General features: G+C 38.1%; 1 protein-coding gene across 1 annotated transcript; it reads left to right on the top strand.

Moving 5' to 3' along the window:
- Positions 1–761: 761 nt before the first annotated feature.
- TCTN3 (tectonic family member 3) lies at positions 762–25,001 on the top strand. The gene is made up of 14 exons (XM_039230273.1): positions 762–1,084; positions 1,247–1,370; positions 1,696–1,814; positions 3,280–3,407; positions 3,643–3,751; positions 4,138–4,253; positions 4,717–4,752; positions 5,321–5,401; positions 6,714–6,839; positions 7,788–7,895; positions 8,288–8,382; positions 8,866–9,019; positions 12,787–12,924; positions 23,170–25,001. The coding sequence occupies exons 1-14, from the start codon at positions 832–834 to the stop codon at positions 23,404–23,406; spliced, it is 1,824 nt and encodes a 607-aa protein (XP_039086204.1). The 5' UTR covers positions 762–831; the 3' UTR covers positions 23,407–25,001.
- Positions 25,002–27,452: the final 2,451 nt, after the last annotated feature.

Below are 27,452 nucleotides of genomic sequence, written 5' to 3'. Positions count from 1 at the left end.
CAAAACTTTCCCAAGAGGGCTACAAAAAGTGGCGATTATAAAAGCAAAAACTAAGTTTTCTTCTCTCTCCCTTGGCTATTTTCATTCTTGCGTCTTGGAGAAAATGTCTCTCCTTTCCTTACTCTTTATCTCCCTCGCTTCTCACATTTTTTCCTACCCCATTTCTCACCCCCTTCTCCAGTTTCTCTAATAACAACTACGTAGTCCACAGGTAATAATTACAGCATTTATTGAGTTTTAACTTTTTAAATATTTCTCCATGTTAAAATTTAAGAAGCCGAATCTTTCTGTTTCCAAAAAATACAATATTTAGAGGTGACCTTTTTTAAAGGTATATATGACTTTCAGTGTGTTTTCCTCCCCGAGATCATTATTTTTCCTTAGAAAGAGTTTTTCACCTCCAGGATCCGGGGTGGAAGAGATGTACAACTCTCATTTCAGCCTCTAGGGTTTCCCCGCTGTCGAGGAAGGGCCCAGTCCCGTGGGCTGCGACGCCGGCATCACACTCCGAGCCACCTCTTTCCACTGACCTTCTACTGTCACCTAGCGGAGAGAAGGGGCAAGGGCTCCTCCGAGAGTTTGGCGGTTACCAAGCGACGGAGGCGGTGCGCTGCCAGGCCTAAGGAGGAGGACGCACACTAAAAGATGTTGAAAAGAGCTGTAACAACGCCGCTTTCTATTGGCTGAAGAGCTCTCGGCCACAGCCTTGAGCCAATGAGCAGGTACATGAGGATGACGTCAGACGCGACGAGACTCCTCCCACCACCTTCTAGCGGCTCGTCTCCCGACCGCTGAAACCTACTGTAAACTCGCGGGGGTCTTGACTTCCCCATGTGCACCTCGCAGCTAGTGATACTGCAGGTGTTCTTCCTGATGGTTCCCGAGAGCGTCTGGCTTCAGCCTTCCTCCCCGGCAGGGGCTACGCCCACCCCTTCGGACGTGGGGCCAGGGTCGCCTGGAGGGACCCTTCAGTCCTCCTCGGAGGGGTCTGAAACTCCCTGGCCTGTGCCTGGGATCTCTACGGTGGGTCCTGCGGTCGTGACCCCCTCTGCACCTGAGAATGGGACCGTAGACCTCTTCCCAGGTGAGGAGAGGAGATGTGGGGATGGAAAACCACTGACTTAGATCTAAACTTCTGTGAAAAAAGTGTATTGCCACTAAGTGAAGAGTGGGGCTGTGGAAGATGGGAATTCGCGCTTAAAAGTTTGGGACTCCTCATCCCATTCCCTCTGCTTTACCTTCATAGTCTTACCGGTCTGTGTCTGTGACTTGACTCCTGGCACCTGTGACATAAACTGCTGCTGCGACAGGGACTGCTATCTTCTCCATCCGAGGACAGTTTTCTCCTTCTGCCTTCCGGGCAGCGTGAGGTGAGCTGCCGTGTGCCGTTTGAATCCTAAAGGAGATTGAGACCCTGTAGGGTCTTACTGTAATGTCATATTTGGAAGTAGGAGGAATTATTCTTCCTGCTTTCCATCCCCACATCCACTTCTATACGTGGAATTACTTTGGTTTTTCCCAGGAGTGAAGTTCCTCCTCGGACTGTCTAGAGCAGGGCTGTCCGATAGAATAGGATCTTTGGGTTGTCCCATGGATGCCCAAGAAGGCCTCTCTTAGGCATTGACATGGGGCACGTTCTTTGCACCAAACCCTCCGCTTCTAAATGTATCTTTTCTTCATCCTATTTCCTCTCAGGTCTTCGAGTTGGATGTGTGTGGACAACTCTCTTATCTTCAGGAGTAATTCCCCATATCCTTCAAGAGTTTTCACGGATGCAGGTGGCATAAGACAGTTTTGTGTCCATGTGAACAACTGTGAGTAGATGTGTTGGCCATTCTTGTTGCCTAACATTTGTTGAAAGTTGCCTTTGTGTCTGGAATTTTTTTTTAACTTTTTTTTTCTGTTGAATTTCCATCATCTGCCCTCTTCTACCTCTCTGCCTGCTCCCTCTCTTTTTCTTATTAGTGAACGTTTGCAATTTCTTATGCCCTATTGGCTGCGGATCAGAAAATGCAAAATACAAAGCTTTAATTTCAGTCATCCCTATTAGACATAAGGAGATGGCTACAGGAACTTGGATAGATTTACATATTGCTTTAATATAAGTTAGAGAATCGTTACAGAATAGACCACTTTGGAGTGTCTGAAATTTTAAATGTAGAAATTCTGAAGTGGAAGGAAGGAAACATAAATCCATATACCTGAGAGATGGAAACATTATTAGGATTGGTCAGTTGAAGTTTAGAAGACACAGAAAGGACAAACGGAATGTTGTCTCCAGTTTTGCCATGTTCTGACAGAAACAGTACCATTTTGCTGTGCTAGAAATTCCGCTGGTATGGGGCAAATGTGAACATTATTGAGCCTCCTGTTTTCATTGCCATCTGCTAATCACTCACATTCCTGGCGTTAAGGACATGGAACTGACTGGCATTCATTGGCCATATTCTTACCTTAGATGTTAAGAGTAAAGCAATAATACCATTAACAGATTATACATAAAATAGAAGGCGGTAAAAATCAGAATTGTTGTCTTTGAAAGTGGAGTGTTTTTGATTGGGAGCCTTCAGGGAAAATGTTCTAGAACTTAATCTGAGTAGTAGAAATAAAAGTATATAATTATGTAAAAAATCATTTGAGTTTACACTTAAGGTGAGTGCATTTGCGTACTTTACTGTGTATATATTATGCCCCAATAAGAATATGTTTTAAAGTAGTTACCTGGCATGCCATATATTTTATTTTTTTTTTTTTTTTATTTTTTTTTTTTTTACAAATAGTTTATTGTCAAATTAGTTTCTACATAACACTCAGTGCTCATCCCCAAAGTGCCCTCCTCCATGCCCATCCCCCCCTCCCCCCCACATCCATCAGTCCTCAGTTTTTGTCAGCATTCAAGAGTCTCTCATGGTTTGCCTCTCTCCCTTTCCCCCACCATTTCCGCCCTTCTTCTCCCCCTTGTTCCTCCGTCAAGTTCCTCCTAATCCTCCTATACGTGCAAACATATGGTATTTGTCCTTCTCTGCCTGACTTATTTCGCTCAGCATAACACCCTCAAGGTCCATCCATGTTGCTACACATGGCCAGATGTCATTGTTTCTCATTGCCATGTAGTATTCCATGGTATAGATAAACCACATCTTCTTGATCCATTCATCTGTTGATGGACACTTAGGCTCTTTCCATGTTTTAGCTATTGTGGAGAGTGGCATGCCATATATTTTAAAATAAACGTTTTTCTTTTATCTAAACCCCTTTTCCTTTAAAAAAAAATTCTAGCAAAATTAAACTATTTCCAGAAGCTCCAAAAGGTCAATGCAACCAACTTCCAGGCCTTGGCTACAGAGTTTGGAGGCGAATCATTCACTTCAACATTCCAAACCCAGTCGCCACCACCTTTTTACAAGGTGAGCCTGGGGATAGGGATGGGACTGCTTGGTATGGTTTTCCCTCATAGCTGACAGTTGACCGGGTATCTTTGAGGTACCCTGCTGCAACTAGGTAAACCACTGTCAACTCTTTTAGAAGGTAGTATTGTCCATATTAACAAGCCATTGAGTTAATTTTTGTTTCTACTTTTTCTTTTCTGGTGGAGTTCAGTCCAATCTCACTGTGGATAAATTTATACTGTACTTTATTCAGGCTGGAGACCCCATTTTGACATATTTCCCCAAGTGGTCTATAATCAGCTTGCTAAGGCAGCCCGCCGGAGTTGGTGCTGGGGGGCTCTGTGCCGAGAGCAATCCTGCAGGTGAGTTCAAAACAAAAGTGCCAACCTTTTGTTCAATTTAAAATAGGCCTTTCTTAGAGGCACCTGGGTGGCTCAGTCAGTTGGTTAAGCATCCGGCTTCGGCTCAGGTCATGATCTCATGGTTCATGGGTTCAGGCCCTGCGTCAGGCTTTGTGCTGACAGATTAGAGCCTGGAGCCTGCTTCAGACTCTGTCTCCCTCTCTCTCTGCCCCTGTCCCACTTATGCTCTGTTTCTCTCTCTCAGAAATAAACATTAAAAAAATTTTTTTAATAAAATAAAATAGGATTTCTTAGCAATTGGTTTTAAAAAGTTCAAAAAAGTTGTTTTAAATAAAGATAAAATTGGCTTTCTCTTTTATCACTCCCTTAATTCTTTGTGTTCTTAGGTTTCCTGGAGAGTAAAAGTACAACCTGTGCTCGTTTCTTCAAGAACCTGACAAATAGCTGCACCTTGGACCCAACCCTCAATGCTGCCTCTTACTATAACTTCACAGTCTTAAAGGTGATGTCCCTTCCCTCCAAGTCAACATGCTTCCCACTATTGGGCTGTGGAAGAAGCACTGAACTGAAAGTCAGAATGCCTGAGAGCTACAAAAAAGGCAGAGGGCCCAGAAACCCTATCATCTTAAGAAAGATGGAAGAATTGAGGACGTACACCCAAGATAAGAGATTCTACCCTCCTGGCTAATGGAATTGGCTTGCGAGGGGGGAAGGGATGACCTTGCACTATTTCACCAAAACCTCTTGCTTTTGCTGTTCGGTAGAGCTTTGCTCAGAGCAGGTGTGTCACAGTCCAACCTCCTCTCAGCTTTACTCATAGCATTTTAGTATAAAGAAGAGTCAGGTGGAAGAGAAGGATCATTTTAATATATTCATTTTTCCTTCCCACATGTGAAACCATAAGCAACTGGAGATTTTCTCTGAGGTCTATGCACACTCAGGTTCTTGCTGTTCTCTTATTCTAGGTTCCAAGAGGTATGACTGATCTGCAGAATATGAAGGTACGACATTGTTTATCATGGAAAAAGAAGGACACTATTTGGTCCATTTGTATCTGAGGAGATTTCAGTCTAGATTGTAATTGTGAAAGCAAATCTATGTGTCATATATCAAACTGTTAGGTGTGAACCTAAAACATTTTCCCATGTATGTCATTTATTATTAATAAGCATCACATGAAATAAAAATTCATAAGGTGTTAGATAAGCTTGGGAAACATTGGGTTAAGTAAAGTTAAACATTATATTTAGAGTGATCGTCTTGGAGTCTTTAATGTGCTAAAGGGCCCTGGTACTCTTTAAGAGGAGAGTATTGGGTATAGTATTTCTAAAATTTATTTGACCGTGGGACCTTTATTTTATATCTAGTAAAATTAATGACCTAAGAAATATGTTTTGAGAAATGAGGCTGACTTAAAATTATTTTTTATCTTAAGTTGTGGGCTGGCAATGGGAAAGAGAGAGGATGATGGTAATCAAAAATGAAAAAATATTCATTTCAGGGTAATGTGTAGCTAGAAGAGAAAATACTGCTTTCATTTTCAGTTGATTTACTTCTTTCCTTTGCTAGTTCCAGGTTCCCGTAACCCTTGTCTCACAGGCTGGTTCTCCTCTCTTGTCTGGAAACACTTGTCAGAATGTGGTTTCCCAGGTAAGGACGCTGATCTCAGATTCTAGACTGTTCCTTGGTCATTGATCAACATTACCAGAGGTGCCTCATCTTCCATTAAGTACTAGACCAACCCCACAGGAATTTTTGTGCATAGAACTTAACATGTCAGAAACTGAGCCCATCACCTCCCTCCTACCATGTTTCAGTTTCCATTGCTGCCTTTCTCCTATATTGCACACCCAAAAGACTAAGATTACTTCTACTTTTCTATCTTTTCCCATTTGCGGTTTATTATATTTTGTACCGCATTTTCTTCTCCTGACAAAAACTAGTATCATCTGAAAATCTGAAATAGAGGAGTCAACTTCTTTTCCTCTATTCTCCCTTTTTAATCAAGGTGAAGAAGGAAGAATTATCTTAAGCATCACTTTAAAGCCTGCTCAGAAATCTAAGATTACCTTCAATTGTTTACAACTTCCATATCCAGCTACTATCTTCATTCATCCTCAGACATTGGCAGAGTCAAGTAAACCAGGTGTCCATTCCATGCTCCCCTCTCTACTTATCTTCTCTGCATACAATCAAAACTCCTTTTTCTTCCCTTTCGATCCTTACCATAAACTTACTTCTCTTCTGAACTCTTTCAAAGAACTTTCAAACCCTTTCAAAGATCCAGTATCTTTTTGCATGTGTGGGTATAAGATGATGTCTACTTTATCTTTTCATGGTATTTGTGTTTGGTATTTTTAAGATTACTTGTTTAGTTTCCCTCATTCAGTTATTTCTTTTAGGTACACCAAATGATAATTTCATATATTACATTGTATTGGTTTTAGGTCCACAGCATGATAATTTATATATATATATTTAGATATAAGCATGATAATTTCATACACACACATATAGTGAAATGATTACCACAGTAAGTTTAATGGATATTCATTACCACAGTTAAACATTTTTTTCCTGCAGTGAGAACTTGTAAGATCTACTCTCTTAGCAACATTCAAATATAATAATACACTATTGTTAACTATATTCACTATACTGTACACTCATTCAGTTACAATAAAACTCTTAAAAGATAGAAAATCTTCTGTATAATTGGCCCATTAAATAATTTTTAGGGGTACCTGGGTGGCTCAGTTGGTTAAGCAATCAATTCTTGGCTCAGATCATGATCTCACAGTCATGAGATTGAACCCTGCATCAGGCTCCACACTAGGTATGGAGCCTGCTTGAGATTTCCTCTCCCTCTGCCCCTCCCCTTCTCACACATGCACTGTCTAAATAGATGACTAAATGAATAAATAGATAAATTTCATTAATTGATTTTATTTTTGAATTTCAGGTCATCTATGAGATAGAGACCAATGGGACTTTTGGAATCCAGAAAGTCTCTGTCACTTTTGGACAAACCAACCTGACTGTGGAGCCAGACACTTCCTTACAGCAGCACTTCGTCATTCACTTCAGGGTTAGCGCCCTTCTTCTAGAGAGGATTGAGAGGGCAAGAAATACTGGGTTAGAAATAGTTCCTGTGCTTCTCTGATGCATGCAAAATAGATTACAAATATGAAGGCCTAGTTCAGTCTGTCAACTGAGGCCTCAACATTTGCTATTCCATAATTTCATTACAAGTGATAGAGATTCGACAACATTTATTCAGTAAATTTTTTCCCATTCTCTATCTGGCCTCCAGTGAAGCAGGACTTTAGTCTCAAATCCAAACTCTTTTTAAATCATCACTTTGAATCATAAATTCAGCCAGCCTCCCACAGAAATTCTTTAACTAGCTTTGCTCATATATCTGGGCATTCAGCAAGTTTTTGTTTGTTTTTTACTTTTACTCTTTTATATTTCTGCACTATTTATGTGCTTATAATGATATTTTGCCTGTGTGTATTTATGAACATGTCAAATTATAATCTGATGACATTCACCTTTTATTCATTTCTCATTTAGTCTAATTTTCCAATCTGGATCACCATCTTTTGGCTTTCTTCTACTCTTACTTCTTTCTTTTGAACCCAGCGGGGTCTGGTTGCTTGTCATCTCTTCCCTCGTGATCAACCAAGTCTCATGTCTCTCACAGTTTATCTCTGGAACATTGATATTAATTAAAAGATATTTCTAAATTATGTTCAAATTCCTCAATTGATCGTAGTTTTTAAGAAACAGGTTGGTAGATCCTTGGTTGTAATCCTTGGTAGAAGTAGCATCTAGTGAATTTCAATATGCAGATCACTCAGGGCCTATTTTAGTGAATGAAAAGTAAAAGCTGTTGGGAGTACAAATTTCTGCAAAATGCTCCACTGCATAAGGGAGCCAGATTGTTCAGTGCTACTAACTTACTGCATTGCCGTAAAAAAAGGTGTGGAGCCACACAGGAAAGCAGGCTTTCTTTTCTTCACTCTTTTTGCAGGCTTTTCAACAGAGCACAGCTGTACCTCTTACTGGTCCTAGAAGTGGGAATCCTGGCTATATTGTTGGGAAGCCACTTTTGGCCCTAACTGGTGATAAAAGTCACCCTGTATCCTTTTTGGAACTTGAGTAGCCTGTTGCAGCCTAATGAGAAAAGCTGCAGCTGTTGATCTTTTGAGTTTTCCAATTCTGAGGTCCCCTGATTTTTTTAGGTATTCAGGACTTCCTTTACCAAACCATTAATCCATTATGTTCTCTAAGTTGTTGCTACCAAAGGCTGAAGGTGTTTGTTTTAATGAAATACTTATATACTGGTGTGTGGTTAGCCATTTGGAAGAAAACAGTAATTGTTTCTGTGTTTTTTAATTACTAGGAAAGAACAAATTTGTAACTTGAACAGTGTTATGATATTAGTAAAAAATAATAATAAGAGCATAAGTTTTCCAGTCTGCTTTCTTTTCCTTCTGTTATACTCTCCTTGACCATCACTTTCCACCTCAGATGACCCTTCTGCAGAGCCAGGGTGATGGAATTTGCTCTGTTAAGAAACATGAAGTACAATTTGGAGTTAATGCAATATCTGGATGCAGGCTCAGGTAATTCTTTGCTTCCACATCATTTCCCACAATTTTGTCTCTGTCTGTAGGGAATATGTTGATAAAGACAACTTTTATATTTTGAACGACAATGCTAGTTAGGAGTAGTTTTATAATCTAAATAATATTAATATTGCTAAGACTTTTCTGACAGTCTCTTATACCTACCAATAAGGATTATTTCCTCCAATTTATTTTATAATATTAAAAAAAAAATTTAACATTTATTTATTTTTGAGAGACAGTGCAAGCCGGGAGGGACAGAGAACGAGGCAGACAGGGAATCCAAAACAGGCTCCAGGCTCTGAGCTGTCAGTACAGAGCCTGATGGAGGGCTTGAACCCATGAACCATGAGATCATGACCTGAGCTGAAGTCAGACACTTAACTGACTGAGCCACCCAGGCGCCCCTATAATATTATTTTTAATGTTTGGATTAATATGTTAGTGTTGAACTCCAGCCTCCATGGTGTTTCATTTCAGGCCAAAAAACGTGGACTGCAGCCACTTACAGCAGGAAATTTATCAAACTCTTCATGGAAACACTAACCCAGAACATGTCGCCATCTTTGGTAACGCTGACCCAGCCCAGAAGAGAGAGTGGACGAGGATTCTCAGCAGGAACTGCAGTGTTTCAGTAAGGAGAGAAATATACATTCTCACAGAAACTCACTTTCCTCTTTTGTTTGTAAATTATGGATATTAAAATTAAAACCAGCCCTGTTTCCATAGATGATGTGATTCTCATAGAAGGAAGATAATGTGGTTGTCATAAAAGGAAGACTACAAGAAATCATGCCCATTTGAAGTTATTATTTCAGGTTAGGTTTTTCCAACTTACTTTCCTCACTTGAAAAAAAATTTGAAGATAGAAAATCTAGAGATTGTTCTATGGTTCAAAATCAACCTTACTTATAGTAAGTGAAAATATCTTATTTGAAATATTCTCTTATATTCTTGAATGTTTGATCAACACAGATTCTTCAAGGTTGCAATTGTATTTTCTTTCTGTTATAAAAGTTTACATATTTATATTTAATAAAAAATACATTATTAATAGGTTAAAAATTCAAACCATATATATAATGGTATTCAATGAAGAGTGAAAACCCCTACACCGCCTTCCCTAAAAGGAAACTCACTTACCTGTTTCTGTTTTGACTTTTCTTGGTGGCCCACTAGATCAGTGCCAGCAAGTGTGTTTCTGGACTCCAGCTCAGGTGAAATAAGTAAATCTGCTATGATATTCTGTATTCTTCGTCTTTTGCCTAACCCCCTGTCTCCACACTTTAGTCTCAGCTATACCTTTAATTTTCTTTTAAAATTTTAAATTGTTGGGGCCCCTGATGGCTCAGTCAGTAAAGTGTCCGACTTCAGCTCAGGGCATGATCTCACGGTCTGTGAGTTTGAGCCCCACATCAAGCTCTCTGCTGACAGCTGATTCTGGAGCCTGCTTCAGATTTTGCGTCTCTCTGTCTCTGTCTCTGTCTCTGTCTCTCTCCTCCCCACCCCTTACCCGCTCATGCTGTCTCTCTCTCTCTCTCTCTCTAAAAAAAAAAAAGAAAAATAATAAATATTAAAATATATGTATTAAAATTTTATTTTTCTGTATAAGTAATACATCCACTTGGCTCAAAAGCCAAAAGATACAGAATAAAAATCTATGTCGCAAACAGCTCTTCCCTTCCACAGAAGCAACTGAAATTACCTGTTTCTTTCCTTCCAGAGATACTGCATGTTCACACAAGTATATACTCTTGTGCTTTTTTTATCCATATGATATAACATCACAGACACTGTTTTACACAGTGTCTATGCTTTTTCACTTGATCTTAGAGTGTGTTCCATATTAGTACATAATGTGCTTCCTCATTCTTCACACATATGACTGCATGATATTGTATTACATGGATGAACCATAATCATCCAGATTTTTTGGTAGACATTCAGGTTGTTTTCAGTCTTTGCTCTTAGATACAATGCAGCATTTTGTTGCCTGGCTCAGGCATCATTTCATACATAAGAGAATAAAGCTATATGTTAACTTCTAGAGTAGAATTGCTAGATCAAAGGTATATGCATTTACATTTTTAATAAATGTTATCAATTTATTCCCCATACAGGTTGCACGAATTTACAGTCCCATCATTCATCTGTGACACTGCTTTTTTTTCCCAACCCTCTTTAATACTGTGTCATGAAAATTTTTAATCTTTTTTCATAAGAGAAAATTAGTATCTCAGTGTAGTTTTATTTTTCTCTCACTGTAAGTAACGTTGAGTATTTTGAAATGTGGTTGAACAATTTGTGTTTTATTCACTATATCTATTTATATTGCTTGCCCATTTTTATTGAGCTACTGTGTTATGACTTACAGGAAATCTTTGCAAATTTGAGAAGTGAACTCTTTTGGTATGATTTGCAGATATTTTTTCCCAGTTTGTCATTTTTCTTTTGACTTTGTTTCTGGTATTTTTTTATACTGTGAAAGATACCAATTAATTTTCTTTATGTAACCTTTGAGTTTTGGTTCAGACTTTGAAAAGCCTTTCTCTTTAGAGATTATTTTGAAAGTTCCCTTTTCTCTTCTGCAACACTATTATGACTTTATTCCTTATATACTTCTTTCCTTTTAAGAAAACTTGGGGTGATAAGTAAACATGTGTACTTGATCCAGGCTTTGGGCAACTGAGAAGTCAAGCTAAGTTCTCATTAATCTCCCACATAGCCCTACAGAGGAAGTGTGGTTTGGGGTGATTGTGGCTGAGAACAGGAAGAAGATGGTTAGAGACAAGGTTGAGATTATACTGGAACTACTCTTTATTATTTTTATTTCCTAACATTAAAAAAAAGGGGGGGGTGCGCCTGGGTGGCTCAGCCAGTTAAGCATCCAACTTTGGCTCAGGTCATGATCTCATGGTTCATGGGTTTGAGCCCCGCATCGGGCTCTGTGCTGACTGCCAGCTCAGAGCCTGGAGCCTGTTTCAGATTCTGCGTCTCCGTCTCTCTCTGACCCTCCCCCGCTCATGCTGTCTCTGTCTCTCAGAAATAAATAAAACATTAAAAAAATTTTTTTTAATTAAAAAAAATAAAAATAAATTAAAAAATAAAAATATAAAAATATTGAGACAAACACATGAAAGGCTCAACATTGTTAGCCATTAAGAAAATACATAATCGGGGCGCCTGGGTGGCTTAGTCAGTTAAGAGTCCAACTTTCGCTCAGGTCATGATCTCGCGGTTCGTGGGTTCGAGCCCCGCGTCAGGCTCTGTGCTGACTGCCAGCTCAGAGCCTGGAGCCAGTTTCAGTCTGTGACTCCCTCTCTCTCTGACCCTCCCCTGCTCATGCTGTCTCTCTCTCTCTCCTAGAAATAAATAAAACATTAAAAAAAAATTAAAAAGAAAAGAAAATGCATAATCACAATGAGATACCACTTCACACCCATTAGGATGGCTATTCTTAAAAGACAGACACTAATGAGTGTTGGCAAGGATGTGTAGAAACTGGAACCCTGAGACATCATTGATGGGACTGCAAATGATACAGTCACTTTGGGAAATAGTGCTAATTCCTGAATAAAATAAGCTTAAATATGGTCTGTCTCCCCCCTAATTGACATACTATTATTGCCAGTGTCTGAGCCTTACTAGAAAAAGGTATGAAGCTAGGAAAGCACAAGGCATATATGATGATAGTGCCTGGTGTCTGCTAAGTTATAATAACCTGATTGATGTCCTCACTTCCTTCAGTCCTTCTTACCTCTTGGAATTAATCTTCCTGGAGTCAGACTTCTTGGTTGGATTTCATAATCTAAATCGGAAATGTCTTCCTTACCCTTTCATTGCTTCTGTGTACAAATCCTTTGCTTTAGTCAAGTGGTCTGCTCAAGGCCAGTGCCTCCATCATGCCTGGCACAAAGAAGACAACTGTAACTATTATTCAAATTGATCAGTGAATATCCCTCCATGGCATCATGTGCTGTTCTAGTTCCACACACCCTTTTATATGCCATCTTTCTACCTGAATTTTCCTCTCAACACCATTTCTACCAGTCACACATTACTCATCCCAGTCCTGTAAAGCCATGCTCAACCAGAAATGGCTGTTTCTTCTGGCATTCCACAGCACTGACTATGCACCACTACTGAGCACTTCTTATAGTCCTTGTACGTGGGTTCACATCTTATTAATCTCTGTATTAGTCATTTCCATTTTAGAATATTAATTTTTTTAAGATCAAGGACAATAGTATGGTCTATTGTGAACTTTTATGTTCTTTCTCTAAGTCCTATTACCTTCTCTGTTATGTATATTGTTTAAGAAACAATGGCTACATAATGCATGGTAACTGACTATAGGCAACCATCAGCAATTCAAGCAGATGTTTCTTTACCCTTCTACAGGCTATGCATTGTACTCCCTGCTGTGTCATACCAGTTTCCTTGGAGATCCAGGTATTGTGGGCATATATAGGCCTCCAGTCCAACCCACAAGCTCATGTGTCAGGAGCCCGATTCCTATACCAGTGCCAGTCCATAAAGGTAAGTTATGGCTCATAAAGTACTGCTGAGCCTTGAAATGCGTGGATAATCTTACCATCTGTATGAGAAACAGATGACTTTTTAACATTGAGAGCCAGTTTATGCTACCAGCCAGCATTTGGTTAGGGAAAGCTGATATAACTTTCAAGTCAATCCTCCCTGCCTGATTATTGAAATTAGCATGTTGTCATGATAAATACAGTCTATCTCTTTTTCCCCATTTTCTTTTCTTTTTTAATTTCCTGAACCCAGACTATATTATAGGCTAATTTCTTTTTCATTATCATACCAGTGTGGGGCGTCTGGGTGGCTCATTTGGTTAAGCATCCAGCTCTTGGTTTCAGCTCGGGTCATGATCTCATGGTTTCGTGAGTTCAAGCCCCGTGTTGGGTTCTGTGCTGGCAGTAAGGACCCTGCTTAGGATTCTGTCTCCTCTCTCTTTGACACCGTCCCCCCACTCATGCTGTCTCTGTCTCTCTCAAAGTAAATAAATCAACTTTTAAAAAAATTATCACGTTGATTTATTATACCAGTTGATTTAACCACAGAAAACATTTTCCATAAGTCTGCATTCAGTATGACAGTCACACACTTATCAGAGTCTGTAAGCCTATTGATTGGTTAAAGATACTTCTGTGGCTAGTTTGCAGTCATCAATTCTTAGTTGATTGCATTCCATTAAAATAAATAATTTTAGTGTAGTAAACATATACCTATTATTTATGATGTGTGTTAAGACAGCTTTAACATCTGCCTTGGTTTTAGTATGTAATCCTTAGCTTTAGAATTACAAAAACAGAAATGATTAAGTCCTGGTTAACTGATTCACATATAAATTGGCATGCCAGTTTAACTTTTAATGAACTTTAACTTTTAACGAAAATTAAAACTAACTGAAATTATTACCTCTATGTCATTGCATTTATATCCCAGAAAAGAAAGAAGCTGGAGACTGCATGTCGGTCAGAAGTAAAATATCTTTAGCTCCTTCTTACAACAGGGTTGAGTATCTTAGCTCCCTATGCCTGTAAATGGGGTTAAAACTCAAGTTACCAGAAACTGTTAGTGAAAGTACTCCATTTTTTCTCTGTATTACTGAATAGCATAACACTATTTCTGTAAGCTTCATTTAATCTGTTACAGATCCTGCACTGAATATATTGTTTTGTTTTTCTAAACTGTCTTTATATGCAAGTTGGGGAAGATAACCATAAGACTATTCCTTTTTCTCTGAATCTCTGGTTTTCTTAGGCCTGGAAGCCACCCAGGGCCTCTCACTTATGTAGATGTTTTAATCATTATCATTTTTCTAGTATTAAGTAGAAGTTGGCTTTTTGGATTAGTTTGCCCCCTCTACAAAATCACACTTTGCAGTCAGTCACATCTAACTGGCCTAATTGGTTGACAATTGAAAATTTCAGCTGTGCTTCATTCATGTATAACTGAAGACAGTATCTATTCTAATCATGGAACAAAAATTAACTCTGCTGAACTTACTGAGAGGTGGTACAGGATATACTATATCATATGCATTTACTTAGGAGGATTTAAAGGATTTACAAAGGTAATTGTGACTATATAAAAATTTTCACCTTTAGGGCTGACTTGAGAAACTTGCTCCCTTCCACAGAAGCAACTGAAATTACTAGTTTCTATATATTTTACAATACAACCTACCTTATGGCACACACATACATAAAAGTGAAATGAAAGTTTTATAAAACATTTTTATGCAACACACAATGTGATATTGTCTATTCTATTGTAGTTTATTCTGGTTTTTTTTTTTAATGCTGGACACTAATGAGTCACAGTTTGCAATTTGAAAATCACTTTTAGAAAATACATCTCTGACTACATTTTAAAGCTAATTATGTTGTTTTATTTACTAATTCCTTCTATTCATTATAACTGAAAGTTGGCAGTGTTTTGTATCTCAAATAGCATATGCTAGAATAACTGCCAATCTAGGTCCCAATCTGTTGTAGTGGGTTTTAATCTTAGGGACCCACACTAAGAATCTGTTGAAAGCTATTCACTTACTAGAAAAGTGCATAGACATGCAATATTTTTTATATAGTTTTAAAGGGTTTATTGATTTCTTGAAGCCAAGCTAAGACCTAGACTAGGAAAGAACACTAAACAAAATGAAATCTACTTGATTTTAGAAACAATTGCTATAAAGGAAAGGGCTAGGAAGTGGCTGGATTGGTATTTCTCTTACCTATTGAGATCTTAGAAAATATCACCACCTTTGGATCACTGTTACAGTCTGTAAAGTTTCTGTCACCAAAGTCTTTATTTTTCAAGGATCAGTCAACCACCATTTGCCTCTATCTCTTAATGAATGATAAGACTATAAAAGTACTTGACCTCCTAGTATAGTTCTTAACAGTCTTTATAGACAAACCTTACTTCATTGACAGGGTGTTTTCTTTCTACCTTTTTTTTTTTTTAAAGAACTTTTGAAAGTTATGCTTATTTTTCCATATGTTCAAATGTATAACCACTTGAGATGTCTCCCTGATTCATAATGTTGAACCACATTTATTCTCTAACATATTCATTCTCCTTGACTCATTTGAAAATCTTGATAATTTCATTGCCATCTTTAAAATACTGAGGGAGTTTAAAATTTTTCATTGGCTTCTCCCTCAAATATATGTTTGGCCCTTAAAAATATGGAGAACTAACATGTACATTATCTAGCATAATATTGTACACAATTATTTTTTAGAAATTATTATTCTCCTTAATTTCACTTTATTTAAATAATTAGTTCTCCTAAAGTCATAGTGTTAATATCAGATACCAGCTAACTTATTAAAGATCATGTACTTATATGAGGAAAAATTACCTTTACATGGGCCTTTATAATATGCTTTGTAGTTAAATAAGTTCTAATCATCATAATAGAAATCACCATATCTTATTGTGTTAGATTAAAAGAGACTCATGAATAAAATAATCACATACAACTTATTTTTTTGCATTGGATTCTGATTTGGACAAACAACTGTAAATCTAATTTTGGAATAGTTGGGAAACTTGAGTATAGACTACCTTTTAGAAAGAAATATTAACAGGAAAAGATAGAGGTTCTTTTTTTTTTTTTTAAGTAGATTTCTAAGCAGCCTGAACAATATGATTTCACATGGTTAAAAACATATATATGGATGTCTGTATGTATAGGACTGATATTCTTCAAAATGGAAATAGAGTATTTTTGTTTCTCCTTTTTACTAACTAATAGTCTTAACCTTTTATAATATAATTTACTGCTTTTGTAGTAATTAAACTTTCTTAAAGTCACTAGGAAAACACCTAGAAATAACTAGATGTTATTTTAAAGATGAATTTATTCAGTTTCATTTACAGTAACATGAAAAATATAAAATACTTATGAACCAATTTAGCCAAAGAGCAAAAGACCTATTCACTGTAAAACATTATAGGGAGAAATTTCAGGAGACCTAATAAATGAAGCCATATACCATGTGCATGGAGAAGATGACTCAACATTAAGATATCTGTTCCCAAATAGATCTAACAGAATGAATGGAAATCCCAAAAAATCCTGGCAGGCATTTTTGTGGAAATGGACAACTTCATTTTAAAATTTATATTAAAATGCAAAGGACTTAGAATAACCAAAACAATTTTGAAAAAGAAGAACAAAGTTGGAGGACTTAACTCTTGATTTCAGGATATACTCTAAATCTCAGTAGTATGGTACTGACAAACAGAGGCTCCTGGGTGGCTCAGTTAGTTGAATGTCCAACTTGGGCTCAGGTCATGATCTCGCAGTTGGTGAGTTTGAGCCCCATATCAGGCTCTGAGCTGTCAGCTCAGAGCCTTTGGCTACTAAGGATTCTGTGTCTCCCCCTCTCTCTGCCGCTCCCCTGCTCATACTCTGTCTCTGTCTATGTCTCTCTCTCCTTCAAAAATAAATAAACATTTAAAAAAAAATTTATAGACGAATAGACCAGTTAGACAAAATAGAGTCCAGAAATATATCCACAAATCAAATCAATTCAGTGAGAAAAGGACTTGTTAAAAAATAGTTGGTACTGCAACAACTGGATAAAACTGGAACTACTGAATAAACATAGGGGAAAAAATGAATTGACTCCATATACAAAAAGTACTTATCCTCGCATCACAAACCTATATATGAAACCCAGAGTCATAAAACTTTTAAAGGAAACGTAGGAGGATATTTTTGCAAATTTAAAGTAGGCAAGTATTTCTTCTTGAATAAGAAACAAAAATTAGGGGCGCCTGGGTGGCTTAGTCGGTTAAGTGTCCGACTTTCGCTTAGGTCATGATCTCGCGGTTCGTGGGTTCGAGCCCCGCATCGGGCTCTGTGCTGACTGCCAGCTCGGAGCCTGGAGCCTGTTTCAGTCTGTGACTTCCTTTCTCTCTGACCCTCCTCTGCTCACGCTGTCTCTCTCTCTCTCTCCTAGAAATAAATAAAACATTAAAAAAAAAAAAAAGAAACAAAAATCAAACCATAAAACTAAAAATTTGATAAATAAGTCTTTTTCAAACTTTAAAATAACTGCTAATCAAAAGACACCTCTATGAAAATGAAAATGCACGCTATAGTTTGGTAGAAAATACTTTTCAATGCATTATCTGACAAAAGATTAATACCCAAAAGCTAAAAAGAATGCCTACAAATAAATAATGCAAGGACTAAAATAAATTAAATTAACTAAAAATGGAAAAATTAAACAGATACTACACAAAAGGAAATAAACAAATGGCCAATAAACTTGGAAAGGTGCTCAAAGTCATTAGGGATATACAAATTATAACCATGAAATACCACTCACAAGGAAATTAAAAATATTTACTAAAATAACTAAAATCAAAAAGACTGATAACATGAAATCTCAGTTTTCATACGTTGCTAATGGGGATGAAAATGGTACAACCATTTAGTCTTTTATATATTCATCTTCCCTGTGACCCAGCAATTTTACTCCTTGGTATTTACCCAAGGAAATTGAAACATATGTCCAAAACAAGACCTATAAAGATTGTTCATAGCAGCCTTCATAATAGCACAAAACTGTAAACAATCCAAATATCCATCATCAGGAGAATGGGCAAATTGTGGTATATTCACACAATGGAATTCCTACAATAAAACAATGAATTACCTGTATACAAAACAGTATACAGATGTATCTCAAAAACACTTGTCTTGAATGAAAGTATCTAAACACACACAAAAATAATATTTTAAGATTTCATTTGTACAAAGTATAAGAACAGGCAAAAATAATCTTTAGTGATAAAAGTCAGAAAGTGGTTGCTTCTGGGAGACAGACTGGAAAGAGGCACAAGGGACCCCTCTGTAACGATGGATATATTGCAGATCTTGTTTTGGATGTGGGCTATATAGCATATGCAGTTGTGAAAACTCATTGAACTGAAGACAAGATGTGTACATTTTATTGTATACAAATTATACCACAAAACATTAAAAAGATGCAGGAAAAATGAAAATAAAAACCACTGATTAAGGGGAAATATTTGCAATACATGTTTCTGACAAGGTTCTTGTATGTAGAATAAAGAGTTCTCAGAGCTCAGATATAAGTTGCACACTTGAGCAAAGATGAATTTGTTCTAGTTCATAGTTCTAGTTGATGAAACGTGTAGCTACAAAAACATAAATCTAAGCAATGGTATCCTTAGCTCTTCTTCTAATGATAGTTTCTTTCCATTTGTAATGATTTGACATAGGGAATTAACATAATGATTTAAAATTTGTGATTATAAAGATATAATAATGTATCAATATATCAGGTGTACTTCTTATTACCAAAGCCAAACAAAACATAATCCAAACTTTTTCGTGTTGTTACAAAATAAATCTTATTTGGGGACAAAGGATTTTGTTCACTGTAAGCTGGAATGAAACAAATAAAGCCCCTAAACCTTAAAGTGTTAAAACAGAATATTTGATGGTAATTTCTGAAATAAACATTATAAAATGTGATAGTTTAAGGCAGAAATAAATCAACCATACCTAACAGAACTGGATCCACAGTAAAAGAAATGTGCTGACTTGGCTCTGTGTGTTTTGTTTGTTTTGATAAGAGAAATGAGGTGACTAGACTTTGAGGATTGTTTTTTCCCCAGTGTTCTTGCTACACATTTAATAAACAGTGAATTCTCTAATTTTGCTTGTACATAACTTTTAATATGCAAATAGAGGGCACCTGGGTGGCTCAGTCAGTTAAGCAACTAACTTTGGCTCAGGTCATGATACCATGGCTCATGAGTTTGAGCTCCACATCAGGCTCTCTACTACTGTCAGCACAGAGCCTGCTCTGGATCCTTGCTCTCCCTCTGTCTCTCTGCGCATCCCCCATGTGTACTCTCCCCCTCAAAAATAAACATTAAAAAAACATTTAAAAAGACTATATTTCTCTAAAAATAAAATACTTTATTAAATCAGTACTCAGTGTCTCATAATTATGATTATATATTCTGAGCCAGCTCATTAAATTTTTGTAAAATTTTTTATTCATTCTGAAATTATTACCTCATATTTCATTGCCTTAGTTTTCTTTGAGCTAAAGGCTAAAACGTCTCACGCTCTCCAACATCTCTGTAAAATTTCTCTCAATGCCGTTTTCTAAACAGTTGAACTTGTCATGTGATGTTACCAGTTCTATTTTTTCCTATGTGTTTTCCTCATGGCCACCTCTATTGCCTGAAGTAGTGTAAACTAGTTACTGCCCAGCAGTTGTTCTGGAATTTTCCTTTCCTGTCATCCTAGAATTCCTCTTGCTTCTTATGCTAAGATTCACTGTTTACTAGACACTACTTTTTCCTTCTTGGTTTACTCTCGATTTGTGGAGCTCAAAATCTCATAACCTCACACATGTACAGTTTTCCTTTAGTTCACATGTCTAAGGATAGCTTTATTCAACCATCATCATCATTATCATATCAATTATGGTTGGTCATCTGACCAGGCATTGTAGATTTTCACTCACAATTTGATGACATTCTTCCGTTGTCTTCTAGTTTCCAGTACTGTTAAGAAGCCATTTTAAGATCTTTTTGCTCCTAGTAGTCTGAAGCTTCTATATTATGCTTTGGATAGGTTTTTTTTTTCTTCATTGATTTTTCATTATACCAAACGATTTTGGGGTTTTTTTTTCTTTACTCTGAAAAGTCTAAAAATTTTGAATTATTACTATTTTTTAAATAATCACACCCCAACTATTTACTCTCTCTTTTTTTTTTTTTTAAATGTTTTATTTATTTCTAGGAGAGAGAGAGAGAGACAGCGTGAGCAGGGGAGGATCAGAGAGAGAGGGAGTCACAGACTGAAACAGGCTCCAGGCTCTGAGCTGGCAGCCAGCACAGAGCCCGACGCGGGGCTCGAACCCACGAACTGCGAGATCATGACCCAAGCGAAAGTCGGACGCTTAACCGACTAAGCCACCCAGGCGCCCCATCTACTCTCTCTTTTTATAACTCCTGTTAATCTGTTACAGGGTCACTAGATTGGTTCTCTAATTTTTTTTTCTTTCATATTATCTCTTTACTTTTTTACTCTTTCTAGAAGAGTTCCTCAATAACCTTTTTACTGATTTTTTTGGCTCTCACATTTTTAATGTCTAGGAGCTCTTATTTTCTGTTTCATAATATCCTTTTCTTACATACATTTAAAAATCTGGGGCACCTGGCTGTCTTAGTCGGAAGAGCTTGTGACTCTTGATCCTCAGGATCATGAATTCAAGCCCCACGTTGGGCTATAGACACTACTTACATAAAACTTTTTAAAAAATAAAATTAAAAATAAAGATCATAACAAGTTTTCATCTTCATCTTGTCTGTTTCTGCTGAGTTTGTTTATTCTACTCATTTGGTACAATTTTTCTCTTTAATGTTTGTTTATTTTGAGAGAGAGAAAACGTGCGAGCAGGGGAGGGATAGAGAGAGAGGAGGACACAAAATCTGAACCAGGCACCAGGCTCTGAGCCATCAGCACAGACCCCGACACAGGGCTTGAACTCATGAACCACGAGATCATGACCAGAGCCAAAGTCGGACACTCAACCAACTGAACCACCCAGGCACCCCACGTACAGTTTTTCTCTTTAATGTGAGAAGCTTCCCCCGCACATCTGGCAATCTCTAGCTGTCTGTCCAACATAAGACTAAGCTGTTAAGCTCATTGAAAGCTCTGTGGTCATCATGAGTGAGATTTGCTGACTGGTGGCCTTCATGGTAGAGGGGTTAGGTGCAGTTGATTTTGGGGTTATGGAACTGCCAAATGCTGTTATCGTTTTGTCTTGTTGCTAGAATGGTCCTTTTCTAAAAAAAAAAAAAAAAAAAAAAAGCCTTTTGATTCCTAGCTGAGAGGTATGGATGTAAGACCCTCTCTCAACATCTTGGAGCTAGATGAGGGAAGGGATTTCATTATACAGAAAAATTAACCTATTTTTAGTTCCATACATCACTCTGCCCTTCTTTATGCCCAATGTCCCTAAATCCAGAATTTCTCTTGTTTAATTGTCCAATCTCTTGTCAAGCTGGGGAAGGAGTAGTTGCATGATCACACTGAGGGGGGTATCATTCTGTAGCCACTTTCTATCCCTACCTCATCCATGCCTCCATGTTATATGCTATCTTCCCCATTTTCCTTGTCTGGTTAGTTTCAGCCAGTCTCCCATGCCTGGCTGGAATCGGGATTCCCTTTCTGTTCCAGAATGTATATGGCTCATTCAGTGCCTCAGAAGTTACATTATTTCTTTGTCAAGTCCCTCATGAACTTCACTGTTTAAAAAAAGATTCTAGGGGCGCCTGGGTGGCTTAGTCGGTTAAGCGTCCGACTTTCACTTAGGTCATGATCTTGCAGTTCGTGGGTTCGGGCCCCGCGTCGGGCTCTGTGCTGACTGCCAGCTCAGAGCCTGGAGCCTGTTTCAGTCTGTGACTCCCTCTCTGACCCTCCCCTGCTCACGCTGTCTCTCTCTCTCTTAGAAATAAATAAAACATAAAAAAAAAAAATTTAAAGAAAAAGATTCTAAAGAGTTAATATGACCTGCAAGATTACCACAGCCCTGGCCCCAGACCCATTTTTTAAGTACCTAGAAAGGTTAATTCTAAGCCAAGTTGTGTTCCCAGAGCTAGTACTTAACTGTTGCCAAAGACCACAGCAGATAATATCTGAGTATTATAGCATCAGAGTAAACCAAGGTAAGTGGAGAAAATACTCCTTTCTGGTTCAACAAAGTAGATATTTATTATCAGATTATAATCAGAAGTTTGATGGGTAAGTATAGAGTTAGAACAAAAGGAACTCTTTTTAGATAAACAATGTTCCAGTCAACAGGCTATGACCATATCTACCAAAAGCTATATATATTAGATCAGATACTTGAGTCAACTTGACAAGGTCCCTTCTGGGAGCATGTGTCTCATTTGACTTGAATTGATGAGTGGTTTAGAGGATCCTTTCTGACCCTGAGATAGTGTGACTCTGATGGGCTTTTTATACATTATGTATTTCTTTGTTTTAACATGAAGTTTCACATTTCTTTTTGCAACTGAAGATAGAATAGAATTGCCACTACTCCTTCTACATGTGTTCTGCTTCAGAGCCTGGAGCTTTCTGGGACTTGATAAGGTGAAGCTGCTAAACACGTAACAGCAGTGGTTTTGCCATCTGGCCTCTCTGATATCAGCCAGCTCCCCAGTTGGGGGAAACTATAGAGTCAGTCTTTCAGACTTTAGGTAGGTGTACCTGTTCACAGGTCTGGTGTCATGGACTGCTGCTAAGAAATTCATTTCCTTGGGGCGCCTGGGTGGCTCAGTCAGTTAAGCATCCGGTTTCGGCTCAGGTCATGATCTCACGGTTCATGGGTTCGAGCCCCGCGTCAGGATCTGTGCTGACAGAGCCTGGAACCTGTTTCGGATTCTGTGTGTCTCTCTCTCACCGACCCTCCCCTGCTTGCACTGTCTCTCTCTGTCTCAGATATAAATAAAAAAACATTAAAAAAATTAAAAAAAAAAAGAAATTCATTTCCTTGTGTATTATAGAACAGTAACTATGTAGCACCAATATGAGAAGAAGGTATATCTTGCTTAGGGCAATTTGGTTTTGGTCTTTTTTTTTTTTTTTTTCCAGGGAAAAGTAGTAAGAACAGTCAAGTTAGAGACCTAGATGAATGGGTACCAAGCACTCACCTGTCCTGGACTTTCTTCCTGCAGGATTCCCAACAGGTAACAGAAGTACCTTTGACAACTGTTGTGACCTTTGTGGACATTACCCAGAAGCCAGAGCCTCCAAGAGGCCAACCCAGAATAGACTGGAAACTACCATTTGACTTCTTTTTTCCCTTGAAAATAGCATTCAGCAAAGGAGTAGACTCTCAAAAAGGTTCAGCCTCTCTCATCCTTGTCCTGTGTCTCTTAGTACTTGGAGTTCTCAAGCTAGAAGCCAAGTGAATCAAGAAGAATCCGATTTAAATTTTCCCTATGGAAAGTTCTGAGCCTACTCTCTTGGCAGAATAGGCCGTAACTTACCCACTCGTGACCAGAGGAGAGCATTTAGGATAACAGAGGACCTAACTGAAGGAATGTTTGTATATGAAAGAAGGGATTTTTGAAAAGCAATAAAAATATCTTTGTCTTGGCTCTCTGCTTAGGACTGTGCAGACCACCAAGTTACACATTAGGTTCTCTATTTCTCAAGCTGGGAAGAATGCAAAGAGCCCTTCCTCTAGGCCTTCAGGTTGTGTTATACATGACTGAAGTTTTGCAAGATCTTCATCCACCTGCTCTCAGGCACACATAGGCCCAACATAAAAAGGAACATGTTCCTGCTGTCCCCTGGATGAACTTGGGAATAGATGCCCTCTGGACTTGAGAGGAGCTGACTGTTCAGAACAGAAAACTGCTGTCTATAGATTTCATCTGGCCCCTCCCTACTCCTTTGGGCTACACACTTTGCCCAAGCATGAGTAGGGAGAGAGATTCTTTCTAGTCAGTTTTCAAAATGAATGTGGACTCCTAGCACCCCCCCCCCTTTTTTTTACTAGCAAATGACCTTACCACTCATTTCTGCATTTTTCCTTTCTTCCATTGTGGTGAGGGGAAATAAAACTGATTGAGAGCTTTGTTGTACTAATTCCAGCAGCACACAGAAGCTGACATGTGATCACCTCGTGATTATTTATCTATGTGGGTGAGTTTTAAAAACGGGTAAAAAGCCTTTCATAGATAGCAGAATAGCATTCAAATCAAAGAACGTGGGTTCTTTTCCTGGGGTTGGAGCTAAACATAGCAGAATGGGTGGGAGGGTAGAGGTGATGCCAGGAGCCAGAGGGTGGGGAGCCTAACATGACTGTAGTAGAAACATTGAATGGGCAAAATAGGCACTGTGATGAGATAAGAAAGATGGGAACTCATTACGGGGACTTGAAAGCCAGGCAGAGAGAGCTGAGGGATAGTTTATATTTTTTCCACAACATATTAATGATCTGAATCTAAAACTGCCTTTTAACAAAGCATATACATAGATATAATAAATCCCACTTCATGAGCAGAAAATGCTAATTGTAAACACCATCTCTGATGGATTAATCATTTTGCCCCATTCCAGAGTAACCTGAAACTAACCTACCTCCCTGGAGGAAAGTGGCAAGGTTCCTGTAGCAGTTACTACCAACGTAGGAGGGAGTACATCTGTACAAGGGAGATTCTGCACAGCTGCAAGCTGGAAAGCAGATGACATCGTTCCTACTAGACTCCCATACACAGATGTTGCTTAATTCAGCAACCCTGCCTCCAAAGAAACCTGTACCAAAATAGCACAAAGCTACTATAAAGTATTTAGCATCTCCAGCTTGGGCTTCTTAAAGGGAAATAAACTTAAGTGACAGTTCATCCTAAATTATGGGGTAGGCGACATCTAATCTACTTCCAACAGCCTGTGAGTCCTCAGAATCTGGTCCCTATACTCCTTTATTCACTTGTTTATTCTCATGCCCCTGTGCTATGAAACCACTATAGCCCTACCAAAAAAAAAAAAAAAAAAAAAATTACATCAAATATAATCACCAGAAAAGTGACCCTTTTATTTTTTATTACATTATTTTTTAATTTTCTTAACTTACATCCAAGTTAGCACATAGTGATATAGTGCAACAATGATTTCAGGAATAGATTCCTTAATGCCCCTTACCCATTTAGCCCATCCCCCCTCCCACAACCCCTCCAGCAACCCTCTGTTTGTTCTCCATATTTAAGTCTCTTGTGTTTTGTCCCCCTCCCTGTTTTTATATTATTTTTGCTTCCTTTCCCTTATGTTCATCTGTTTTGTATATTAAAGTCCTCATATAAGTGAAGTCATATATTTGTCTTTCTGTGACTGAAAAGTCACCCTTTTAAAGTATACAATTAAGTAAGTGGTTTTTAGTATATTCAGAGTTCTGTAACCATCACCACTAATTCCAGAGCATTTCATCACCCTAAAGAGAAAGCCCATACTCATTAGCAGTCCCTTCCCATTTCCCCTCTCCTCCTGGTTCCTAGCAGTCACTAATCTATTTTCTATCTCTAAATTTGCCTGCTCTGGACATCTCATATAAATGGAATCACACAATGTGTGACCTTTTGTGTCTGGCTTCTTTCATGTAGCGTGTTTTCAAGGTTCCTGTTGTAGCATGGATGAATAACCCATTGTATGAATATACCGCACTTTATTTATTCATCAGTTGATAGACATTTGGGCTTTTCCTACTTTTTGGAGGTTATGAATATACTGCTTTAAACATTCATGTCCAAGTTTGTGTGTGGAATTATTGTTTTATTTATCTTGAGTATATACCTAGGGGTGGAATTTCTGGGTAATATGGTAATTCTGTGTTTAACTTATTGAGAAACTGTCAAAGTACTTTCCAAAGTGGAAGTTTCACCAGCGATGTATGGGTATTCCAATTTCTCCGTATCTTTGCCAACACTTGTTATTGCCTTTCTTATTTTAGCCATCCTAGGGGGTGTGCAGTGGTACCTCATGTAACCTAGCATGCCTTTGTATACTGTAGTACATAGAGATCTTACACCAGAAATCAGCATATCTGCTCTTCCAAGGTAGGAATACCTCAAGTGTTTTCTTACTGTATACCCCTCTACTAATTTAATTAGCTTGTAAACCTAGTTTCCGATTACAAGACTACTTCAATATACCTTAGATAAGATTTTATGGTTATCTTATCTCTAGTCACTCTCTTTGTAACAGACCTTCAAGATATTTCTTTTTTTTTTTTAATTTTTTAATGTTTTTATTTATTTCTAGGGGAGAGAGAGAGACAGCGTGAGCAGGGGAGGGTCAGAGAGAGAGGGAGTCACAGACTGAAACAGGCTCCAGGCTCTGAGCTGGCAGTCAGCACAGAGCCCGACGCGGGGCTCGAACCCACGAACCGCGAGATCATGACCTAAGCAAAAGTCGGACGCTCAACCGACTAAGCCACCCAGGCGCCCCTAGACCTTCAAGATATTTCTAAAACCATCTATAAAACAACGCAGTCTCCTTAGTTCCCTCCCTTTATACAGGTTAAGTTGTTAGTTATTTGACTAACTGCACAAGAGGTCTGTATTGTGACCATATATTCAGTTTAAGGAACAATTTTAATTGTAAAGGGGTATGTATGATTTACATAGAATGAAATTGAAATCCCAGACAACTATTACAGCTGTGGAAAGACAGGTACTCTTAAATACTTTCCATGGGAATTTAAAACAAGTAGGAACTTGGAGAGAAGGGCAGGTAGCTATTTGATAATATGTATCGAAAGCCTTAAAAATGTTCATAAGCTCTGACCCAACAGTTCCACTTATTGGACATTATTGAGGAAGGAAAAATGTCCAGCAATGGAGAATTAAATATAATATATCCATAGACTGCAATCTTGTACAACACTGAAACTGAGTAGACTTGCCTTAATTACAACATGATCTATTTTTAAGTGAACAATATAGACTAGAGTATATATTCTGTGACCTCATCTTTTAAAAAATACAAACTATACATGTGTTCTTAGGCAAACAGAAAATCTGGAAAGCTAACATGTCAAAATGGGGATTTTTTAAAAATAATAAGCATTTCTAATTTTTTTTCTTTTTTTTTTTTTAATGTTTTTTTTATTTATTTTTAGGAGAGAGAGAGAGAGAGAGAGAGAGACGGCGTGAGCAGGGGAGGGTCAGAGAGAGAGGGAGTCACAGGCGGAAACAGGCTCCAGGCTCTGAGCTGGCAGCCAGCACAGAGCCCGATGCGGGGCTCGAACCCACGAACCGCGAGATCACGACCTACGCGAAAGTCGGACGCTCAACCGACTAAGCCACCCAGGCGCCCCTCTAATTTTTTTTTCTTGAAGACTCTTGTGTCTTCCCTTAATTCAATTTTTATTATGAATTTTGCTGCCACACCAGTAGTGCATTAGCTTAAAGAAAATAATTATACATTTTAGTATCATTTTATGCTACAAAGCTTT

The sequence above is a fragment of the Hyaena hyaena genome, unplaced genomic scaffold (genome assembly GCF_003009895.1).
Source record: "Hyaena hyaena isolate Hyena2069 unplaced genomic scaffold, ASM300989v1 scaffold_44, whole genome shotgun sequence".
Lineage (NCBI taxonomy): Eukaryota > Metazoa > Chordata > Mammalia > Carnivora > Hyaenidae > Hyaena > Hyaena hyaena.
The sequence above is the reverse complement of the archived record's forward strand: the minus strand, read 5'-3'. Positions and strand labels throughout refer to the sequence as shown.

Bases quoted from the DNA above. Each gene is read 5' to 3' on its own strand.
- TCTN3 (XM_039230273.1), top strand. From the start codon at position 832: ATGTGCACCTCGCAGCTAGTGATACTGCAGGTGTTCTTCCTGATGGTT. The intron at 3,408-3,642 runs GTGAGCCTGGGG...TACTTTATTCAG, and splicing joins CGCCACCACCTTTTTACAAG to GCTGGAGACCCCATTTTGAC. The intron at 8,383-8,865 runs GTAATTCTTTGC...GTTTCATTTCAG, and splicing joins ATATCTGGATGCAGGCTCAG to GCCAAAAAACGTGGACTGCA.